The following is a 23,821-nucleotide window of genomic DNA, read 5'->3' as shown; positions in this document are numbered from 1 at the left end:
AGTCCAGTCCAGCACTCCAGCACTCTTTCCGGACCATTGGCGTCGGCAGTAGCACTTTGTCGTCGGCGCGCTCTACAACGCACACCCGGATCGGAATCGGACTAGGAATCGGAATCGGAATCGAAATCGGAATTCAAATTGGATCGCATCGACTATGCCATACTATACACTCACTATACCTAGCTGCGATTGAATCGTGATCGCGATCGCGATCGCCATCGGAATTGGAATTGGAATTGCAATTGAAATCGGGATCGGGATTCGAGACTCGAGACTGAGATTGTAGAGCTGCTGGCCAGGCAGTATAATTGCAGCAATTTAATGTGGACGCTGAACTGCTGACGCTGCTGTACGTAAATACTTTTGATGTTTTTTTGCAACTGGAGACGGAGACTCCAGCACGGCGAACAAAAGAACGTTTAGCAAATTCGCCAGGTTCCCAAAAAATAAATGTGCTTCGGTGTTGAGTTACGCACAGAATGCTTTCCTAGTACTGACTGACAGGTCTGCCCCATCGGGATCCCCATTAATTTCGAATCTGAGCGATCTGATCAACTTTGATCTAATCCGAAGGCAAGGTCGTTCGAGGTTCATTCAAGCGAAACCCCAAATTGGTTATCTGAGCAGCTTAGAAGAAAACACGGATCATCGAGAGCAGTGCGGTTCGGTTCGGTTTCAGTTTCGGTATTGGTTTTCAATCGGTTTCTTGGGTTTCTTCGCGACTCTTCAGTTTAAATTTATGGCAGACGTGCTGGACGCGGAAGGATAGTTGGGTGAAAAACAAAAAAACGCTCAAAAATGTGCCTTTAAATCAGTGGCCAAAAAGTGATGCAGTCAATTGAAGACTTGGTCTATTAATATTCAGTGCGTGTTCGAAAATGTCAATCACCTGATTACAAACGACAAACAAAAGCAGTGAAGTGCTCGAATTCGGGTTGCATAAATAAGGCGAGCGACCACATGGAAAGTTGAAATTAAAAGTCAGACTGTGAAGATACGACGATTTTTCACCGGAGTTCACAACGCAGCTCTTTTTAACCATTCAAAAGGTATAATTGAACTAGTTTGTATGTACATATTTAAGCAACTTAAGTCTGATGTGCGAGGGAGAAAATAAAAAAATATAAATCAAGTCTCTGCAGACGAGATAAATAACATATAAAACCAAGTAAAAGTCAAGACCAACTCTCCCTTGTACTATTAGGTAATCTTCAAAATTGTAAAGGGGCAAGCAATTCTATAAACATAATCAATTAACAAATCTTTTAATTATTGATGTTAAAAGGATACATAAATATTCATGTTCTCAAATACCTCTATTAACTATTATTGCTTCTGATAATAGCCAAGATCTGCTGTAAAAAATTCAAATGCCTTCTGTCGACAATTAATTATTAGGAACCCAGTTAGAAAAATTTAATTACTGATCTACCGTTCAGTAGCCATCGTTTTCAACAGACGCCGTAAATTTGACAATCTATCCCGCCTTCCTTCTGAAATCTCAGATTTAGTCGGATGGTTTTTCAGCAATTTGTGGGATGATCCCCCATAAATGCTCGAAACATTTAACCATATGGTGAATCTAATCAAATCGGTAGCTTAGTCGGTCCATGTTGATGGATTACATAACGTTGTACGTTGTACGTCGTACGTTCGTCTGCAGCCAGCCAGTAAGTTGACTGCTGCTGCTGCAGGAACTAGCCAAGTTGCTATATATACATATGTATATATATGTACGTATGTGTAGACAGATACACATCTGTATATATCGAGCCACACGAACATGGCTACCAGCTAACAGCTAGCAGCTACCAACGCAAAAGCAAACAGAGACTCCAACTCAAACGCAAAGGCAAACTACATACCTGGCCACTTACCTGAGCGGCAGCAACAACACCGGAGCGACCTTGCCTGACCCACTTTACTCGGGGCAGTGCCAAAATTGACAGCTTTGCGGCATTTTAAAATTTATGCTGCAGAATTATCCATAATGGCTGTGCCGTGTGCACTGTGTGCTCTGTGTGTCTTATGTGCCGTCCCGTGCGTGCCTGAGCATCGAAAACGTACGTATGGTACGTATGGCACCATATATTCGTGCCTCGTTTGGCTTGGGTTCTCGAAAGTTAAACTTTTTCCCGGCCATCGATCTGCCGCTTGCTTTCATTTATAAAAAATCCGACACGCCGCCGAGGGGTGCAGTTGGCTTAGGTCGACGGTCTATGATTTATTTCGTTTATGGATATTCTTTTTTATGCAACGCATCGAACCGGGCATAATTATTATTTGAGGGGCAGGCTGTTGGCCTCCACTAAAAACGGCAAATTAGACTACTGGAAAGCCATTCGTCGATCGCTGCATCCCGATTAACAGCGCCCGGAGACGTTTAAAGTGAATTACATCGACAGCGCATCGGCATGGGCATCGAAAAATCGCGTTCGTTGCCTGAGTCTTTCGATTGCCGCAAGGCAACGGGACGCACATCCACATCCACATGCACATCCATGTACCTCAACTGGTAATGGCGACTAGTTCTCGCCGGTTGCCCAACGCAGTGGTGGCGTCATTAAAGTGTCGTTCAACCGTGGTCTTAAAAACACAATTCGGAGTCTGAAGCCTTTTGGCCCGACCGCATGCAAAATGAAGAACAATAACTGCGCGAAGGCACATAAAGACATTTATTTATGCTCGACGCCCACAATGTCGCCGCTGCAGTCTGGCTGGCTTTTTGGCCCGCTCTTCATTTCCCATACCGTGCCCGTGCCCGTGCCCGTGCAGAGCTCTTGGCCAAAACACTACACAACACTCTTGGCCAACTCTCAGCGCGTCCCATTTGCCAAAGTGGAAATAAATTTTTGCTTTATTGAGGAGAGCAATTATGGCCTACAACGACGCGGCGATCCCTTACAACGACTGCAAATAGATTTTCTGTTCTTCAAAATAGCCCTGGCCTCCAGTCCATTCCCAATCCCAATCTTGGTCTTTAAGCACTGAAAGAAATTAACGTTTAATTAAACGATTCCAAGCACTTACATTTGATTTGTAGGCAATATGTCCCATCAAAACATGAAACTTATGGTTTGTAAACTTATATCTTTGTAATAAATTCGTTTAAAATGACAGAAATTGAACGATTAAATGAATGGAAGTTCGCATTTAGATATGAGACTATCCACATTTATTGTGGATTTGCATATGGTTTTTGCCGAGTGTCTTAATGCCGTAGGCCGCTGATCCGCCAGCCAGCCATCAGTCACAGTCTTTGTCTGGCCGTCTGCGAGGCTTCCTTCATCCGATGACGGTTGGTAATCCAGACTGAGGAGCTGACTGAGCTGACTTTGCTGACTGAGCTGAAGGCTGGCCAACGGCAAAGGCGTTTTTTAATACCAGTACCATCCCAGTTGGATGGATGGTATCCTATGGAGCGCTGGAGCCTGGCTGTTGCTGTTGCTGTTGATGCGGCTTAACTGCAATACAAACAAGCATTAGAAGACTGCAGGATGGGTATTTAAACCGCGCTGGCATGGCGAAAATAAATGTAAATCAACTCGCCCCAGAGTGCCTCTGAGTGCATTTTCTTATAAAAGTTCACATAAATTAAGCCAATTAATTTCGTGTCTGCCAGCGCTCCGTGGCTGGGTGCCGATAAAGTCGAGATTCAATTTGAGTACTCAACACGCTGCCGGCTGGCATCGGATGCGATCGCCAATCGCAATGCCCCGGGTGGAATAGGAGTCGACTCGGGATCTCTTTTTGAATCTCTGGAACCCTGCTAGCATGGTCGTAGTTGAAGCTGAGACCATCTCGGTATCTGTCTTCGCTGTCAATCCCACGCACCATTTTATGACGCTGCTCGCTGGTATTGCTTGTATGGCTGGTATTGCTGGTATTGCTGTTATTGCATTCATTGGGGTCTTATATTTACATTTTTATTTTATTTTTACGCTGCGTTTGCTAGGGATCGTAGGAACCGAGGCCCCGAAAACAAAGCGGCAGCATGACGGATCCAAAAAAACCAAAGAAATATAAAAAAGGTAGTAGAGCCGACAGGCGAGACGAACCGAGCCAGGCAAAACCGGGCAATAGAAGAAGGCGCGGGCGATGACGCTGTAGATGTTTGTGGGGTTTCTTAATATTTATCAGACGATGATGGAGCCGAAAGCCCAAAGCCGAAAGCCCAAAGCCCAAGATTCCACATCCAAAACCGGAGATGCAAGACGTCGGCGTTGGCGTTGGCACCCCGACTAATCGAAGAGTCTGTGGTCCAGCCCCCGTGGTCGGCTCCACATCCGAGTTGAATCTGGAGTGGTTGAGGTCCCTTCGGATGCCAAACAAAACATTGTTTGTGCTCCTCATTTACAATCGACTGCGAACTGTGGGCCAAGTTTCTCACTCAATAGTTGGCCGCCTGCAGCTGAACCTTGTCTGGGCCGCCGCAGTGCGTTTCTTTGTTAATTATAGGAAAATGGTAGGAAAATGGCTGAAACAAAGGCGAACACAAAAAAAAAAAACGTTGGCTGCCAACTGCTTGGAATTGCTGAGATGAAAGGAAAACATCACAGTCGGCCCCGACGATAATTAGAAAATCTGGGGAAACGGCCATAGTTCAACAAAAAAAGTTTTTAGTCATCCATAACACGTACAACCGCCAGCCGAGCCATACAAACCTGGCTTTCAATGATGATAGTGATAAGTGCCAGTGTTATTACGCCAAATTAGTTGTATTTTAAATGTTGTCCCTAGTAATTATCACATTACCAGCGCACCCATAATTTTTTTATTTAATTTTTAAAATAAATAAAAGGCGAGACTTCGAGACACTTTGAAGCACACACATTATTGTCTCGCCCTCCGTTGGTATTTGCCAAGAATTCACAAGTACAATGAAAATTCTTAGAAAGCACCAAGGTATTTGAGCCGACATTGATTTGCAGATAGCAAACCAGTTATACCTTGGGAAATAATGGCCTTTTTTTGTAGTAAAAGTGCACTAAGCCATCCATCATATAACCTTTCACAGTTATCCACATAACAATATAGATTTACATCTAGAAAATAAAGCTCTACAGATAAATCCGTAGTAAATTCATAGATAGGTTTTAATTGTGCGCCTAATGGTTGTGCACATCAATAGGAGTATCCCACAGGCGATTGAATAATCACTGTTTGCAGAGCACTTTATGGGCCGCAATTAAAATACATAAACAATATTTTAAAAATGCTGCCGTTCTCAGACGTGCAGCAGTAGTTATCCCTGTTGTTTCCATTTTGCTCAGCTATATCACCTTTATGCGTATTTATTTTACATAGCGAGGCGCACCCAGAAACACGCCCGCAGCTGCGGCAATAAAAACTTTATAGATGCAGATATGTACGTACACTGCAAAAATTGACTGCAAATACATGAATAAATATCTGTGTGTTTGCTGACGAGCTGACAGACAGACAAAAGCCCAAAGACGGAAAGGAACGGCCGGCGGCTTTTGGATTCGGGTTTGGGCCCAGTCACAACTCCAGCTCCAGACCACAGACCCAGCTCCAAAGCCCCTATCCCCAATCCCCCAACCGCCTGGTCCGAGCCCCACCCCCTGAAGTCCGAACAGGAAAGGATAGACGGGGCTTCTAGCTTGGTGAAGGACGGTCGACGGTCGCATGGGGGACACGAACGAGCCACGAAATAAACGTTGATTACGAGTCTGCGCCGCTAGCTGCCTTCGCCGTCTACTCGCGGTTGCACTGACAAAAAATGTTGGTAATTCAATTATTTCGAGGGAGGCTTGTTCCTGGTCAGAACCATGGAAGTTAGCTGCTGATCAGTTATTCCTTTCCTTAATAGTTTCAACTATGTGCTACGGTTTCTCAGACCAATAGCATAGATTACTCTACAAAAAATATAGACTTTTCGTATTATTTCAATTTATAATTTGGCTTAATTGATTTGAGCAACATTTCCTAGTTCTGGGTCATTTAACCTTGCGAATTTGTCGCAGTGCAGCAGTTTGTTGCTGCCCGCTGTCTGGCTGCGAGCTCTATTGTCGTGAAGCAGATTAGTTTGCCATCAGGTTCAACTTTATTTGCAACACAAATTTTCATTCTACTTGTGTGCAGCCACGGCGCAGTCGCAGCCGCAGCCGGTTGCAGCCCAGCCCGACTTTAAAAACCAAGCCAAGAAAAAACTATTTGCAACAAAAAAAAGAGACAAAAGTGCAGAGCTCACGAAGCTGCGTGCTGTGGAAGTTGCAGTTGGATTTTGAACCGGAGCCAGGCCAGCCCGAAAAATTGAACAACGCCCAAAATCTTGTTTTGCTCCAGAGTGAACTCACGAGCTTTGGCCGTTTTAACCGAGGCGCGCCCGATTTTGGAGTGGGAATCTACTGTGGAGCACAGACCATGCCATTGCTATAGCTATAGACTAGAGCTGGTAGACCGCAGACTAGACCAGCGACTAGACCGCAGACTTGGCCCAAAAGCAGGAAGACATTGATCATCGGCAGCGGGTCGAAGTTTACATACCCTTCACTTGCGACAACACAGTAAATGCAGTCTGCCAAATTTTCCGACAGCTCTGGCGATTGTAAACCAATAAAAAACGAAACTGTTTCATAAAGTTGGGGAACGTAAGCAATTCAGTACTCCTTTTTCCCAGCTAGCTGATTACAATCAACATTTTTAATGTTCCTTTTTATCGCTGACAATATCCTTTTATTGTTATTATTACTGTCCATAAAAACCTTAAATTCCAATCTAAATGGGAAAGCATTTTTCTGATTTCTTAAAGAAGAGATATGCTTGGCGCACTTTAGGAGATAGATTGATAGATAGATAGATAGATATATAGATAGATAGATAGATATATAAAGAGATATTGAGATAGATAATTAGATAGACAGATAAAGAGATAGAGAGATTGATAATTAGATAGATAGATATATCAATAGATAGATATATAGATAAATAGATAGATAGATATATAAATAGATAGATAGATAGATAGATAGATAGATAGATACATAAAGAGATAGTTAGATGGATAGATATCTATGATAGAATAAACAAAAGTTTCAAAAAATTAAAAAAAAATAAAATGAGTAATCATAGTTATTAATCCTTTGCTTACATAGGTGATGATTTTATACTTGATATTCTCTAAGCAGTAATTTCAATGAAATTTTTAAAAACATCTACAGCTACCCGGCAATAGTGTCTAATGAATCATCTTGTACGACAATGCAACTTAATTTAAAATACCTTCACAATCGAGGTAGCTAAGTGGCAGCTAAAGCAGCTGTTTATTTCTCTAAGCAATGCCCCTATTTAGGCCATCAATTGATAAACAAGGCTGCAGTGACTCTGGCATTAATGTGCCCAAGTGTTCCCCCATTTCAAAGGCATTTCTGAGCGGCACAAATGAAGCCATTTTGGGTGGTAATAAATTCAACTGACTCATACTCCTTTCTGCGAAGAAATGTAGTCTTGCCTGAATCCGTGGCGTTATGTGAACGATTGTTCAATCCTATATATAGATGCTGCAGAAGTAGCAGATAGCAGATAGCAAATAGCAAATAGCGAAACATCAAGGCGTTGGCTGCCGATCCAGCTCCAGCTTTAGCTCCAGATGGAGATGGCGATGGCGATGGTGATGGCGCTGGAGAGACCCAAGACCGGGCCAAACTTCATTGCCAGTGGTAGATTCAGTTGACCAGCCAGCCAGCCAGTTGGCCATTTAGCCAGTAAGCCAGGCAAGCTGTCTGACTGCTCCGATCCGGCTGGAACACACATATATGTGTTAAGAGAAATTCGGTCAAATGGCACAAATATTGTGTGCCGTGTGTTACAATTGTTGCGCAACAGCAGCCGGGAAACTGCGAACTGGGAACTTGGATGTGGATATCGATGTGGCTGTGGTTGTGGCTGTGGATTTCGATTTGGATTTGGAACCGAACTGGGCCTGGCGATATACTCGTACTTGCAAATTGAATGCATTATCGGGCCAGCCGGGCGGCCAGTGGTGTGCATACTATGCGCATATAACACAGATTCATTATACTTTAGCCTTTCTAAGCCAAATGCGGGCAGCAGCAGCAGCCGCAGCAGCCGCGACAGCAGCAACAAAATATATTGCAACACGCCGGCGACCAAAAGCGAGGGTGTCGGGTGGCCATAGCCTCGCCTCCAAACTCCAAACCCCAAACCCCAAACCCCAAACTCCAAGCTCCAAGCACCAAGCTCCATGCTCCAAACGGAAAACGGCGAACTGCAAACTGCAAACTGCATACTGAAAACTCCAAGTGGGGCTGCCTGGGATCCGACTGACATAACTGGTCATTGGCTTGTGGCTAAGGACTCGACGATGCCACTTAGATGCAGCTGCACAAACTGGAAATTGGCAAATACAGCTAGCACGAACGGACCAGAAACCGGATTGCCAATAGCTCACCGCCGAGCTGTTCGCAAAAAAGTCTGAGCTCGCAATTTAAGCAGCCGACGTTCGGTTCGTTTCGGGCCAAAAGGAGCAGCTGCACTGCGAGAAAAATATGCCACTTTCAACAACGTAGCTGTCAAAGTGCTTATTTCACTTGCAAATGTAAACTAAGTAGTTAGCTACCTTAACTAGGAGTATTTCAACCTTATGCTTCAAAATGAAGTTTGCCTATTATACTATATCATTGTACTTCCAGCTTAGTGCAGATATCCTCGCAATACTTCTCTGCATGCTCAGTATTTTCTCGCAGTGCGTAACCACTGCTGCTGCTGTCTGTTGGCCAGTTTTGTAATTACGAGCAGCACACACGTGAACGCTAAGGGCCAGCAAATGCGGCCAGCAAATGCTCCCAGTCCCAGTCCCAGTTTCAATCCCAGGATTTGGTCAATGATTCGCCTGCGCCGCGGCTACTGTCTGCAGGCTCCTCCGATTCTCCTGTAATCGAGCATCCAGAACGATCGTTTTTTTTGCCAACCTTCTTCGTTCTTTGTGTCCAGAGATTGCCACTGGATGTCGGAGCCGTAGACCCTCAATTTGCTCAACTGCTGGTCAACCTGGCACTCGGATGAGTGCAAAAAAAAAAATAAATGGAAAAAAAGCGAAATAAAAGCTCTACACTGTCATTTCAACACCGTTTAATGTCCGCTGTCATTTGTGTCAGCGTTACGGTCGGAGTTTTATCATCTTTCACGTTGTGTGTACTTACCAATTTGAGCAATTTGGGCTAAGAAAACCGAAAGCCGTCGCGATCTATTTCTCGATTTCCTTCGCTGGTCGCTGGCCGCTGGCCGCTGTCTTTTCATCTCCACCCAAGAATCCATCAGTCAGCTATTAAGTGAAAGAGCTGAGCAAAAAACGAGAAGAAACACATTCCCTAAGGTTTATGGAATTTTCATTAGAATAACAAGTTTTAATGGCTGCCGTTCAGCAGCAAGTAGACCAGAAAGAACGGCGATACTTTTACCAAAGACTCGGAGAAATGCGTCTAAAGTACCGCTTGTAATTGTCGCACATGATTAAACGTAATGAAATTTTTTCGCGTTTAGACAGACGAGACGTGACCGCTTGAATGACCGCGTTACCAATTCAGAAACCCGGCTGCTGATGATGACCGATATGATGGCCAAAGAACGAAACTCTTTGGCCAAGACACATCATAGCCCAATTATCTTCTATACATGGTGTTGTTGGGGCCGAGAAGCACATACTCATGTACTCAAAAACGAGTGCTACCTGTCATCCAGCCATATAATCCCCATCTTACCCTCCGAATCGGATGAATCGACACTTCATCTGGGGTCTTAATTGCGCCAGCTTACATAAAGGTCATCAAGAGCTGTATGCTGCTGGTAATTTTATGAGATGATAACGATCTCTGAGCTGCACATTAACTTGGCTCGAACAAAACGAAAGTTATTATGCTGTCACATTAGTTTTAATTCGTTGAATACCTATTAATTTCGCAGATCTGTGAATCTGCATTTTCAGCACAGAAGCTTTAATTGCTAGCCGTATATGCGATCTGATTTTAATAGTTATGAAAACCGAAAGGAATTACGCAAGTGACCGCCATTACTACACTTTTATGAGATAGGTGAGAAAGTAATGCCCTTTTTTCAGCAAGTTGGAAAGTACTGCAAGTGAGGCCATTAAAGCATTAGTTGGAAAGGCTTTTCACGAATCGATTTATGGCGGCCATTCTTTAGGCGAAACAAAAGCAATTAGGACAGCTATAACCTTTTCAAGTGTTAAGTTCATAATTTATGCCCATTTCAACATATTGCCAAAACGCTTTCAGCTCTTAGCTTGAGTTTGTCGGCTCACTGGCTCATTTCTCTTGCTCACTTTTGTACAAACGTGCATATATGGCACCGAAAAAACAAAATAAAAAAAAAACATAAAACTTAAGTACAAGTGGCGGAAAAACATTGACCAACTGGACTTAATCGTTGTGAAAAGTCGTTGCTCAGAGCGATTGCATAAAGCCAAAGTATCCGAGTATTTTGTTAATTAATAATATTACAACTCGGCCCGATGTTTAAGTAGTTTGTTCAGCCAGGGTGCCAAAAACAGAGCGTCGTGTTTGCGACAAATAAGCAGTCGTAGATCTCTTAATTGCATTATTTATCAACCGTGGACCAGCTCAACTGCGCCTAAGCCGTACAAATTGGCCTCTTCTGTTGGTCATGGCTACATGGCTACCCCGCTACATGGGCTCTACATGGCTTAAGGAAAAATGAAAGTGCTGCAGTATTAATTATGAAATCTAATTCGATTTTAGAGCGCTGCCCAGACCGCCCCGAACGGAAAATGAAAGTAGATGGTCGCTTGGTCGCTTGGTCAGTCGATCGGTTGGTTGGTTGGTTGGTCAGTCATCCACTTTTGTGGAGCGCCCGTCCGGTCGCCGAGCTAAACCTTAATACATAGTTCAGTTCACACTTGCACACACCCGAAGCAGGCGATCCCAACTGCAATCCAGTCCCGACTTGGTGCTTTGGATTCGTCTTGGCCCACAAAAGTTATGCATTTCGGCCGATGATTCGGCGCGGTTTAGACCGTGGTCACCGCATTGCACAACCACGCTCGCTTCCCAATCCCAACTCACATCCTTTTGGAAATCCGTAGATGCAGATCGGCTGCTCTGATAGCATCATATAATTGATCCACGCTGATGCATTACAAGTCGTTTCTAAATTGGCTGTTTAATTGAATTGCCTTTAATTTCCGTGTTAACACCTTACATTCGATACGCATTGCGTTATAATTGACATTAATAAGGTTACCGTTTCAGTAGCAGGGAAATTTCAATTTCGGATTTTTCGGGGCTTGAACTTACAATTTCGTAACTGATTTCATTTGTAAAGCAGTGGAAGTAGACCTTCTTTGTTCGCGGCACTAATTCAAAACTTTACTTCAACTGCTTTACTTCAACTGCTCTACCGAAGTCCGGCTTATTCATTTATTCGTTAATCTTTTATCAGATATTCCACCTATGTGTAAGAACTTTTTATTCAATGTCTCGGCTTGTACTAATCCTGCATTTTTGGCCATTTCTCTGATTCCAGAAATGGCTTCCACAAGTAGCAGTCAGCCGGAGAAGAACCGATCACATGTCCCGCTTTGCCGCCTGGGAACAGAGTCTGTCAGTCGCACGAGTGCCGCTGAGGAGCCCAGTGGGCAGAGGGAATGCTACTACTACACCCCAGCTACCTCCCCGCACCACCACCACCACCAACACCAACACCACCACCAGCACCATCACCATCACCACCAGCACCACCATCACCATCGCCTGAAGCAGCACCACCGGCATCATCATCATCAGCATCAGCAGCATCATCAGCATCAGCAGCATCATCATCAGCAGCAGCAGCAGCAGCAGCAGCACAATCATCAGAACCAGCAGATGCAGCACCACTGGCCATCGCGACTGGGTCCAATTGGTCCCTGGTTGGGCGCAATGACCGCCTATCGACTGCTGACAATCAGCCTCCTAATTGGCATTCTGTGTCCACATCACGTCCAGGGAGCGGACCCCAAGTTCGATCCGACCACGCGCATGCGCCTGGTTCTTGTGCCGGCGGACGCACAGGTCAACTCGGTAATCTACAGGTTGCGTGCCACCGACGAGGAGTTCGACTATCCGCTGACCTTCGAGTTCGTGGGCGATGCCAGCGCCTCCACCGTCAAGGTGGAATCGCTTCCCTGCACCAAGTACAATTCCGTGTGCCAGGCGAACATCGTACTCCAGCGGCGATTGGAGCCGGGCAGATACTATGACTTCCAGGTATCGGTGAAGGACACCAAGGGCGGGATGACCACGCAACTCTGCTCAATTACGGCCACCAATTTCACCACGCCGCACGACCTCATCTTCCCGCACAAGCCCGGCATCATAATGATACCCGAGGTGAGAACACTACCCATCCACATGTGGCCACGGCCAGAACGTTTCAATTACCAATTACGAGTAACGCCCGTGAAGAGATCCGTCTAGTGGAGCTGGGCCACTTGGGAAAAGTTCTATTACAGAGCCAAGGTCTTAGGATCAAAGAGAATTCAGGGGCAGCAGCAAAAGGAATTACTACATATCTTAGATTTCTGCAAAACAGATTTAATCTCTTACATTTCCATTTTCCTATTATTTCGAGATATTAGTTAAGACAGTAGCTTTCGACCAATTAAGAAAGACATTTCTAAAACTCCTTTGCTATTGCAAGTCAGCAATTTTCCTGCCAGTGTAGCCACTTTAATGAAGCAGTAATCAGATAAGCCATTAGAAGCACGTCTCCCAACGGAGAAGATGCTATTCGTTTTTCATAAGCGATGCTCGTACACGATAATCATTGTTATGGGGCAAAATTACAAGCGGATTCGGACAGGGTCAAATGTGTAATTTACTCCAGCCGAAATATCATCAAAAGTTATAAGCCCCAACCCCGATTTATCTTTAAAGGATGCTAAACGCGGCACGGAATTGGATTACGTAATTGCCCGCAAGAATCCGCTGTTCCAGAAACCAGTCTACCTCGAGTTATGGGTAAGTTGGGTGATGGCAATGGCAATGGCGATGGCGATGGCTATGGCGATGGAGACCCCTAACCCAACGGAGCTCTTGATTTATGGATCGTACTTTTCGCCAACAGGGTTCTCCGCTGTTTGCCATAAGACAAAAAATCGTATCTTCCGAGACCACAGAAGGCACCGTTTTCCTCCTGGGACCATTAGACTTTGAGAAGCAAGCCATGTACCACCTAACGATACTAGCCAATGTAAGTACTTATAGTGTATTTTAAGCTAATCACAGCTATAAGTGGTAATATCCTGTTCAACCCGAAGGATGCCTATGCTGAGCCTGGCCAAGATAGTCGCAATATAGCGGGCATGGAGATAGTGGTTATCGTGCAGGATGTGCAGGATCAGCCGCCAGTGTTCACCTCTGCTCCCCCAGTGACCAAGCTGCCACCGGGAATACTGCCGGGCGATAAGGTATCTATCTAACTTTTCTATAGCTCTTGGGAACATCAATTCCAATGTTTCTGCCTCTGCTCAGATATTGCAAGTCCACGCCGAGGATGGCGACAAGGGGAATCCCCGGGAGGTGCGCTACGGCTTGGTGTCCGAGAACAATCCGTTCACCTCGTTTTTCGACATCAACGAAACCAGCGGTAAGTAAAAGACGTATTTCTATGCGGAAGCACACTTAGTTTTTAAGGCTCGAACATTTATCAAAGAGATAACACACTTTAATTCCTCCTGTGATGGTCATCGTTTGCAAGAACGCCTATATAATAGTTACTCTTACCAACGGCCACTGTAATAAAATAAGATAACATCTTCATGGGACACTGATAGTGCATAGATAGTGGAGAATTTTTTGTCTTAGCGTCGCCGATTCAGATGCATCGCAGATTCCCAGAGATGAGGGGCGAGTGTTTTTGCAAATATAGTCGCAGGAAGCAAGAAAAATGGCCTGCGCATGGGCAGCGGACTTAAAAATATTGACCACAAGTAAAGCAAGCAAAATAAATTGGACGAAAATCAGAAACCACAATAGCAGCCAACAAATGCCAGGCATAAGCGAGAGGAAAATTGCCGCAGAACAACGTCAGGTAACCGATATTAACATAACTACCAGGTGGTGCAGCGGTGCAGTGGTGCAGCGGTGCGGTGGAGTGGTTGTACTGCAAGCAACACGGCAACCCGCTTTGTCGTCAGACTCGTTAGATAGAAACCCATCTTCACCCCGCCTCCGAATCCCCCATTCCCCGATTCTCCGATTCCAGCCAACTTCCTCCGACGTCAACGGCAATACCCGTTCGTTGCGGCCAAGTTCTGTGCCGCAATTTGGCCCAAACCCAAACCCAAAGCCAAGCCAAGCCACCACAGAGACTTCCTTGTTTCGTGCTAGTGCTAGTCTCGTCTCGTTGGCAGTAGCACTTTGATGACTTTGGCTATAAGGCCGAGCCGCTCTTGCCCCGCCATCGAGTATAATGGCCAGGCTGTCTCCACCTCCACCTCCATACCTCCATACCTCCAACTCCTCCTCATGCAACTCCTCCTCGTGCAACTCCTCCTGCTCCTCCCGCAATCAACCCACAATTTCTTTCAGCCATGTGCAGTGGGAAGCACTCTTGCCACGAAGATTCACAGTTTGCTGGCCCTGGCCAAATGAATTTCAAATTGGAATCCCTTTGGGGCAAAACAATTAACAGCCTTGTGGTCGATATTCCCACTGCCCGGATTTATTAGGCAGTGCTGCAGCTATTTTTAGGCTCGCAGACACGAAGTACTTATTTAACGGCAACGACGCATAAATAAATAGGTTGCCTCCTTTATACTAGATATGCACTTCAAGTTGATTAGCTAATCAAATTATGAATGGCCAGGCTAGGCAGCCAATTCTGGATTCTGAGAACCACTAAGAACTTTGCTGTGGCGCCAGTTAATCCGCCGAAAGTTTATGGCTGGGAATCTTCTCTTCTCGAGCTGCACAGAATCTTTTTTGCATATTACCCAACGACCACCGGGGGAAATGCACAAAAAAGTGTTCAATAAAAAATTGGGAAAAAAGCATAATCAACGTGCACTGAACTTGGCGTGGGAACTACCAACTTTCTGCACCATTTATCAGGTTTTCTGATGACGGCTGGGTGCAAAAGGAAAAACGCTTCTGGGCCCACAGGCAGATTGCAAGCATTTACAGCTGGCTGCGGCTCTCAGTTTTTCCAGTACGCAAATCACACCGGAATAAGTGCAAAAAAATGGACCGAAGTTCCCATAGTTGACCTTTCTAATTGCCTCGCGTTGTGACTGATGGGTATTGGATAGTGCTTTTTACTGGCTAGCAATGGGTTCCTACATATGACTGCCTTAGTTAACAGCGGCTTGATTAAGTGCTCTGACTTAATGATATTATTTTATGTTGTTCAAATGCTTTAAACTTGTGATTTATTTTGATTTTATTGCAGTTTCAGTATCAATTACCCAGGTTTAAATTCAATTTGTTTTAATTAGTTCGAAACCGTGTATTAAATCAATCAACGCTTCGGCTATTTGCATTGCAGGCGAGATCTTCCTGATGCGACCCCTCGAGGACATTGCCTTCATCACGCATGTGGGTGATCCGGTGCTGCTCACCGTAATTGCGGAAGAGGTTAAGGTGGGTCGTGACGAGCCGCCCGCACTGGCCTCCACGGTCCAATTGGCGTTCTTTCTGCCCGATCGCACCAATTCGCCGCCGTACTTCGAGAACGATCAGTAAGTACCAGCAGGTTCCCGGTTCCCATCGCAGAAGCCGGGGGGCATACTACAAAATAAAAAACAGAAAAGAAAACAGACTTTGCTAGGGCAAACCTGCTTAACCACTATAAGTCCCGGGTCCCGAATCTCTGTTCCCTGCTCCCTGCTCCCTGCACCCTCCCAGTGCAATTTGGCGAAGTAGGAGTGATGTTGCTTACCCAAAAACAAAGCCCAAAAAGACACCAGTGTGCTCAGAGCTCAGTGTGCGACCAACACAAACAACAAATTTTAGCCGCGTCCATTAGCATAAAGTCCTAAAATTCTTGGCATAGGCAAGCACGATGACGATGACGGCGACAAGGCGACGACTTAGAAGACGACCAAGTCGAAGACGAGGACGACGACGAGGACTATAAACTCTTCTGCTGAAATCAGCGACTGCAGCATCCATTTATGCGCACTAACTTTGAACTCCAGTCCGTCCCAGCCGAATTCCCGACAAACTGGTAACAGCCAACTGGCAGTCCAGCTGCAGTCAGAGAAATGGGCTCACTTCCATCAAAAATGGTGATGACTTGTAGCTTGTTCTTTCGAACTGATCGATTGAAACATCACTGCCTTGGAACTTAGCTGAAATCTAGCTAGCTATCTGTTTATTTGATCATTTCCATTGCATATAATAATTATATAGTATTTATTGGGATTGTTTTTTAGACCACCCTTATAGATGGCAAGTTCTTTCTTGTGACCTTGTGCTGTCCATATAATATATACCTTTATATAATGAGTGACGTGGCTAGTCACTAGCTTTTTGACGAGTGTAGAAGTAGCTTGTCGCACGCCTTTACAACAGCATACAGGCGTTCACGAAGTTCTTTACCCATGCTAATCTCTGGCTCACGACTTTTCTCCTCCTCTGCCCATCTGCCCATCTGCTCATCTGATCCTCTGCTCATCTGGTCCTCTGCCCATCTGCTCCTCCTTTCCCGCAGCTATGTCTCGAGGGTGGACGAGAACGCCCCACAAGGCACCGCACTGACGTTCGTTGATCCCTACGTGCCGCGGGTCTACGACGATGATACGGGCAAGAACGGCGTCTTCTCGCTGACGCTGCTCAACAACAACGGCACGTTCGAGATCAGCCCCAATGTGGCGGAACGGAGTGCCGGATTCCTCATCCGGGTGCGGGACAACTCCATGCTGGACTACGAGCAGCAGCAGTCGGTGCAGTTCCAAATCCTGGCCCAGGAACTCGGACCGGCCACCAATCTCTCGGCGCTGGTCAACGTTACGGTGTATATCAACGATGTGAACGACAATGCTCCGGCTTTTGAGCAGCCAGCTTATTCCGTAGAGCTGCCCGAGAACATGACGGCGGGCACAAAGGTGGTCCAAGTGCTGGCCACCGATCCCGACTCGGGATTGGGCGGCAAGGTGCGCTATACGGCCATACTGGGCTACCTGAACACCTCGCTGAATCTGGACGCGGAGACGGGACTGATCACGGTGTCCACCAACAAGCATGGCTTCGATCGGGAGGTGATGCCCGAGTACCATCTCTACGTGGAGGCCAGGGACATGGATGGCGAGGGAAATCGGGCCCAGGTGCCATTAATAATCAAACTAATAGATGTCAACGATGAAACGCCCATCTTCGATAAGGATCTTTACGAGTTCATCCTCACACACGATCTGATGGGCTTCACCACCACCGCCGTTATCCATGCGGAGGACAAGGACGCCACAGCTCCCAACAACGAGGTGCGCTACGAGATCATCAATGGCAACTACGACAACCAGTTTGTCCTGGACAAGGTAACCGGTGAGCTGACCGTCAGGGAGAAGATCAATCTGCGCTCCAAGAAGAATGCCAAGACCAGGAGACGTCGGCAGGCGGGATCGGCTGATGAGGATACGGACATATTCATCCTGACAGCCAGGGCCTACGATCTGGGAGTACCGGTGCGGTTCTCCACCACCACGATCCGTGTTTATCCGCCGGAGAGCCGGAAGCGCACTGTCAAGTTTGTGGTGCCTGGACACAATCCGGACAAGGCCAAAACCGAAGAGACCCTGTCGGCCCTTTCCGGCGGCAAGGTGTACATCCACAACATCCGCCCATTGAGTCCCGATGAGCCGGGTGCCAAGGATATACCAGCGGGTAATCCGGGCATCAAGGAGCGCAGTGTGGTGACGGCCACCGTGATTTACGATAGCTCCTCGGTGGTGGACATATCGGAGATCCAGCAGCGGCTGTCCCATCACAACAACTCGTATGCCATTATGCCGCAGGACACTTCCAGCACCGACGTAAGTGGATCCTGGAGGATCGGGTTGCCTAATTGCCATTAATAGACTCTCACTCCCCTGCAGACGCAGTACAAGGCCGAGAACAAGGTGCTCTTCTGGCTGCTCATCCTGCTGGCCACCCTGGTGGCCCTGACCATCTTGATCCTGCTGCTCTGCTGCATCTGCTCCTGGTGTCCACTGTACGGGGCGGCGACGTGAGTACCAAAAACTTTTATTCAATTTAGGATGGGATGGGTCAGTTCACATTCGGTAAAATTCCTCTAGGGAAGCAAATAATATTTGGAAAAATCCTAGTTAACGTAAACAAGCATCATCTTAATATTTATTTCATATTAAAAAAGCAAAGAATATATTTTCCAAAGATTATTTAACTATCTCAGTATGAAACCCAGAAAATCACTTAGGCACAGTGATAAAAGCTAAGATGAATATCTAATTGTAAATACTGCACATGCATAAGAGTGGGGTGCATAAAAACTCGTTACCAACTGCACATACATATAAAAAGACGTTATTGCCAAATAGTTGTAATTATATTTATTAAAAGCCGACTTTCTAATGCTTAATTGGTCATGGGTGAGCCGCCAAATTGTAAAGTTCATAGTAATATGCAAAGTGGTCAAACATTTACGATGCCCAATAAATGTGAAATTTTCAAGCACGCAACTTCCATTTTAACTTGCCGACATACTGAGTTAACTGAGTTAAATGGATCTTACCCTTGGAATTAGCTATCCAAGTCCAAGCTGGTGAACAGGTATCATAAGATTTCTGGGATAATTTACATAAAATATAATAAACAACACACATCACAACCATTCTATCCATGTATAATCTTTTATTTTTCTCTTGTAGCAAAAGAATAGTTAATATCAGTAGAACTGAAGACGATGTGCATCTAGTGCATAGGGAAATGGCAAATGGAAAACAAACAAAATCTGTTCAGGTAGATTTTGAACTTTTTCGAATTCAATTGTAGTAGTAAATTGTAATGCAAACGCACTTACCAAATTCCAAATTGCAAAAGCTATCAATCTTAAGTTTTTCATTTTTGATTTCCTTATCGACTACGAAATTTGTTTCACTTTGCAAAATTTGCACAACTCATAATGGATGCGGAAGTATATCTAACATGTACAATCTAACCACAGGATGCATTTCACCAAAGCAGTTTGAAGTAAATAACACTCGATTATACAAATATTTCTTACTTTTGAACGCTTCTTTAATACGTACAAAATCTCCATTCAAATGGCAACTGCTTAGTGAAAACTTCTCAAGTTTCTTTGCCTCATCTGCATTATCAAATTCCTTAGATATACTTCGCTTTTTCGGATTAGTATAAACTTATATCGCGTATCCGAACTGAATCCCCAACCTACTTGCAGGTCGCAGAGTGGATGGGAAGACGCGATGCCTGGTCAGCGGAGAAACCTCCAGATACCCGAACGAAGCCCACCCGCTGGGAGTTCCACGATGGACGTGAACAGCTTGACGAAGACGTAGGAAGGGGCCAGGACATCGGCGATGGCGATCGGCGGCACATACAGTCCGCCGAGGAGCAGCAGCGACGTGTTCGCATCAAGTAGGATTCTAAACCAGACTTTAAAACCAAATAGAACTTAACTTTAACTTTTCCTTTATCCACTAACCTTCCAGGCATAACCGCACAGCCAAAGACGACCTTCATCTTAATTTCCATAACTCTAGGACTAATCTGATCAACGACCGCGACGTATACATGGAGGATGTGATTGAGAACCGCGATCTGGCGGGCGACAGGGAGCACATCACCCGGACCCGGGTGAACAGGCAGGAGTACGCCCGGCGGAAGCAGTACGACTCGGAAGTGCGCCACATCGACGATGATTCCATGCGAAGGCATGAGATCGATCGAGGGAGTGACATCGACTTTAATACCGCCCACAATAGCCTCAAAAGCAAAAGGGAGCTGTTCATCAAGGATGGCAACGTGGAGATTCTTCAGCTTATGACCAGGGATAAGACCAGGGATGGCCTAAACCTGGACGATGACAACATCTATGTGAATGTGCCACTGAAACCGGCTGGTAACCTCTCCCATCCGCAGTTGCTGATGGTCGATAACTCCGGCAAGGAGATCCTGATGCGCAGGTTCATCGAGGAGCAGCCGGATGGCAAGCAGATCATCAGAGAGCATTATCAGATAGTTCCGGGCGCTACCTATATCCAATCCATGCCCAATGAGGTGCAGCAGGGATCGACCCTAAAGGGCGATACTTTCCCGCTGGGAAAATCGGGACCAAATAGCATAGTTTACTCCCAACTGGAGCCGGAGGTGAAGGTCATCCACACGCAGCCGGTGCAGGCAGGCGAAGGTGTTTCGCTGGATCAGCAGATGCAGCCAGCTGTCTCCAATCAGTCACTCACCCACGAACTGGAGCACTCACTCAAGCAGCAGAACGCACTCCTCCGACAGATTCTGATGGAGAAGGAGAAGCTGGAGAATGCTTACACCCAACACGAAGTGGCACTGGAAACGCAGAGTCTTCCCGGCCAGTCGATGGCCATTGGAACTCAGACGGATTGCGATGCTGGCACTCAAACCGAGGGATTGGACGGCGTCCTGGATCCAGAAATTTCCCTAGCGAAGCCTTCTCGCCGAAGAGCCCGCAGCGAAAACGACGAGTCCATGTCGGAGGACGGATACGAGTACGTGCGCTTCAATCCGCCAAATAGTCCCGAAGGAGTCTACTGGATCAAGAGAAGGAGGACGAAAAAGCGGCCAAGGCAACCTCGCAAGAGGATCGTGATGGTGGAGGAGGTGAAGCGCAAGATCCGGACGCCCATCAAGGAGGAGGAGGAAGTTCAGGAGCGGAAGAAGCGGGTGCCACCCAAGAAACCTCTGAGGGAGACCAAAACGAGTATCCTGCGCAAGCAGATGAGTGACGAAAGTCGTAAGGACCAATCCCGAAACGGGGAAAGCCAATCCGGCAATCGCCACAGATCCGAATCGGATTCCCATAACCGCGATATGTTCATGGAAGTAACCGATTCCATGGACGAACTGGCCAGTCCCGGATCCCACAGCATTCGGAAAATACAGGTGGAGAAGTACTACAAGCACTCCGATGCCGACTTCGATGAGGACGACACGGAGTACTCCATCGATTCGGATGGGGATGAGATTGTGATCCGAACCAATTACCCTAGTCGAGCGCAGGAGAACGAAAGGTACCGAAGGCAAGAGAAAATCTACGCGGAGCCGGAAAACCCAGTAGAACACAAAAAGCCTCCGAGAAAGTCGTCACCAACGGACTCCCAGCCAGAAGCCATGCCGCGGCTATCAAGGCGCGATAGCTCCAAACGAGGTGCCAGGAAGCAGACATCCTCAGAACCGCCACACAACCGAGTGTCCATCTCGAAGTACGAGCCCACGGTGACCGAGAATGGCAGGAAGCTCATGTCCACCTCCACGGAAATAGTTGGATCCAAGCGATCCCTAACCGATCGCAGTTACCAGAGTGAGACGGAGTTGGCGGGACTCGAGCAAGAGGAACGTAATGTACCCAAGTACATGGAGTGGTACTACAACAAAAAGAAGTCATCCGTTAGTGGACGCACCTCCACCGAGTCATCCAAGTCACAGCCATCCAGCAAAAAGAGGGTGGGAGCAGCGGAGAAGCGGGTATCGAAAACCAGAATCACAGTGCAACCCAAGGACGTGGAGGAGGATGATGAGACTGGTGGCAGATACAAGCCAGAGCCAGCGCCCAGGAAATCTCCACCAAAAGGCAGTCGATTGCTGAAGGAGGACCGAGCTCTAAACAAGCAGCACAAACCAAAAATCGAGACTGACACGAATCACCCGCTGCTCCAGCACTCGGAGCACCGTTTCGAAAGGGAGAACGCCCTGGAGGTACCGGCTGCGCCCACCAAGCTGCCCCACTACATGTATCCCGAGACTCCGCCACATGCAGCTGCCGCCGGAAAGGAGACCAAGTCCGGCAGGCAGTCCAAGACCAGCAAGGAGCCCAAGCCCAAGCCATCGCCCATCCGAGAAAACGAAGTCAAGGTGTCCAACTCGAAGATCTACGTGGAGCATCGCGGGACGGGGCATCCCACACAGAAGCAGCTAAACGCATCCACACTGGAGGATGATCACGATTCCGGAATAGCGATGAACTCACTGCTCAACAGCCTGGGACGTCGCAATCCCATTGCCGAGAAGAAGAGCGTCTTCTCCATCGCCTACGACGATGTCAGCCGGGTGAAGAAGATCAACTCCGGCGGAGAGTCGCCGCAGTACTCGTAGGACGATCCATTCCAAACCTCCACACACAAAAAAGGAACAATCATATGTGATAGCCTCAAAGGCTCCCTACCTGCGAATCATCGAACCAACACTATCTGCAATACTGTATCATATACACCAAAAGCCAGCATGTTATCCCATATTCGTAGTCTACGGGATGTTGAGATATGTTCAACTCGTTTCCGTGCACCGAAAATACGTTAGTATCCGGACCCGGACCCGGACCCGGTTCCGGATCCGGTTAGCCGCTTTCATTTTACTCATAAGCCGACAGATGTAGTTCAAAGTTTTATATCTAACGTTATGCCTAGATAAGTGGTATGGTATTGACAATGATTACTTCTCGTGCAATTGCGAGGTCTTGTCGCTCGATTTGTACCACAAATGTATTCAACTCTATCCTATATGCATTAAATACTCTACTATGTATGACCAAAATTGTTAAGAATATTTATGTGGATAGTGTCTAATGGATCTGTGTACATATATACGTTTGTAGCTATAGCCCACAAGTCATAACCAAGTGCTTTCCTACCAGAAACTTGTGCAAATGTGTATGTACTCGTACGTAAGTTAATGTATATTTTGCAGTCGAATAAACAGATGCCTGCCATATAATACAATATAATCTAATAAATCGAAAGCAAGTTTTTGTAAATACTTTATGTATAAGCTTATGCAAATAAATCCAATTAATCCAAAAATGTTTATATTTCATCTTAGAACTTATTGCTTTCTTTAGTGTGTGATAATCTTATACTTGATTCTATTTTGATACGGAGTACCACACCAAATGTGTCTGGGGTTAATTCTAATGTGTTTCTTAGGGTTAATTTTGATGTGTTTTTAAGTTGTTTACGCTCCATTCAACTTCTCACCCCGAGTCGTTAAATATTTGTATAAGAGCTCAGAAGTTGAGAGCAAAAGAAGTTTGTACAGCATTCACGCTTTTCACATTAAGTAGTTCTTCTGCTTTTGGAGGGCAAGCAAAAATCAAAGGATAAAGGACATAGTTTTCAACCTTGGCCAACTTGAGATATCTCTTCTACTGAATCGAACATTTGGGAGGCAGTTGTTATGTGCTTGCAACCAGACTTCAGTCAGAGTGCACTTCCATAAGTTGCATTGAAGAAGCATGATTTAATTGACTTCAGCTTTTAATTTAAAATATATGATATATTAAGGGGGAAAAATATGAACATTTATCCTAAAAATTCGCATGGTAAGGGTAAAACTGAAATCTTAGGAAAATTAAATGTTTGCGAATTTTTGTATATATGTTGCCTAAAAATAATATTTGATAACAATTCAATGCAATTTTTACAATAATTTGAGGACATTTAATAAAAATATTTTTCATTTTAATAATAAATGTCATATTTTCAATATTATATTTAATATTGAACTCGAACTAATCAACCTTGCGTCACTGTGCGACGTCGAGCATGTATGACAGAGAAGTTTTCGAACCGAACTGAAACTCATTCTCATTCTCT

At 45.8% G+C, this 23,821-nt stretch overlaps 1 protein-coding gene across 5 annotated transcripts; it reads left to right on the top strand.

The window, feature by feature from the left end:
- The first annotated feature begins 78 nt into the window (after nt 1-78).
- On the top strand, nt 79-22,967 carry LOC122621020 (cadherin-86C). Of its 5 annotated transcripts, none has more exons than XM_043798740.1 (12): nt 79-1,049; nt 11,545-12,389; nt 12,936-13,019; nt 13,126-13,251; nt 13,319-13,468; nt 13,533-13,647; nt 15,547-15,739; nt 16,714-18,031; nt 18,095-18,225; nt 18,887-18,977; nt 19,420-19,616; nt 19,691-22,967. In XM_043798740.1, the coding sequence occupies exons 2-12, from the start codon at nt 11,547-11,549 to the stop codon at nt 22,323-22,325; spliced, it is 5,883 nt and encodes a 1,960-aa protein (XP_043654675.1). In that variant the 5' UTR covers nt 79-1,049; nt 11,545-11,546; the 3' UTR covers nt 22,326-22,967. The 5 variants fall into 5 exon arrangements, 3 of the variants coding, with proteins under 3 accessions (XP_043654675.1, XP_043654674.1, XP_043654676.1); XM_043798739.1 differs by having other exon boundaries at nt 18,077-18,225; XR_006326177.1 differs by lacking the exon at nt 18,887-18,977 and having other exon boundaries at nt 19,691-19,829.
- The last annotated feature ends 854 nt before the right edge of the window (nt 22,968-23,821 follow it).

Source organism: Drosophila teissieri, chromosome 3R (assembly GCF_016746235.2).
Source record: "Drosophila teissieri strain GT53w chromosome 3R, Prin_Dtei_1.1, whole genome shotgun sequence".
Taxonomy (NCBI): Eukaryota; Metazoa; Arthropoda; class Insecta; order Diptera; family Drosophilidae; genus Drosophila; species Drosophila teissieri.
The sequence above is the reverse complement of the archived record's forward strand: the minus strand, read 5'-3'. Positions and strand labels throughout refer to the sequence as shown.

Excerpts from the sequence above, each read along its gene's own strand:
- LOC122621020 (XM_043798739.1), top strand. The coding sequence starts at position 11,547 with ATGGCTTCCACAAGTAGCAGTCAGCCGGAGAAGAACCGATCACATGTC. Across the intron at positions 13,469-13,532 it reads GAATACTGCCGGGCGATAAG|ATATTGCAAGTCCACGCCGA; the intron begins GTATCTATCTAA and ends GCCTCTGCTCAG. Across the intron at positions 19,617-19,690 it reads CAGCGACGTGTTCGCATCAA|GCATAACCGCACAGCCAAAG; the intron begins GTAGGATTCTAA and ends CTAACCTTCCAG.